The 369-nt window shown below is 66.7% G+C and overlaps 1 protein-coding gene across 1 annotated transcript in view; it reads right to left on the bottom strand.

Moving 5' to 3' along the window:
* Positions 1 to 176: 176 nt before the first annotated feature.
* LOC103778738 (transmembrane protein 151B-like) overlaps positions 177 to 369 on the bottom strand; it is a gene marked incomplete at its 5' end in the record, with an annotated part of 1,474 nt that continues 1,281 nt past the window's right edge. The window contains 1 exon segment of the mRNA XM_008946348.1: positions 177 to 369. Coding sequence (XP_008944596.1) covers positions 177 to 369 — 193 coding nt within the window.

The raw sequence follows: 369 nt of genomic DNA on the forward strand, positions 1-369 counted from the left end.
CTTGGAGCTGAGGTCAGCCACTGGTCAGAGCGACTGCATCCTCTTGCCGTGCGAGGGGAGGAGCTGAAGCTCATCCTGCCAGCCCTCTGTGGAAAGTGGGGCTTGCAGACTCCCCACTGGCTGCCCCTCCACAAGCCCTGCCCCGGGGCAGAGGGGCCGAGAGAGACGGGGGCCTGTCACAGAGAGGTTTCTAGACAGGAGGAGCGCCTGACGTAGAAGTGCCGCCCGTCGTGCCCCTCGGGCCTGTGCACGATGAGGACGGGGAAGAAGCGGGCGTCGTGGTAGGTCGGGGGGTTCTCGTTGACAGCCAGCTGGCTGGAGTGGGAGCAGCACTGCTCGTCCTGGCAGCCCCGCTCCGCGATGCTGCTG

This window comes from Merops nubicus, unplaced genomic scaffold (genome assembly GCF_000691845.1).
Source record: "Merops nubicus isolate BGI_N331 unplaced genomic scaffold, ASM69184v1 scaffold18550, whole genome shotgun sequence".
NCBI classification, from domain to species: domain Eukaryota; kingdom Metazoa; phylum Chordata; class Aves; order Coraciiformes; family Meropidae; genus Merops; species Merops nubicus.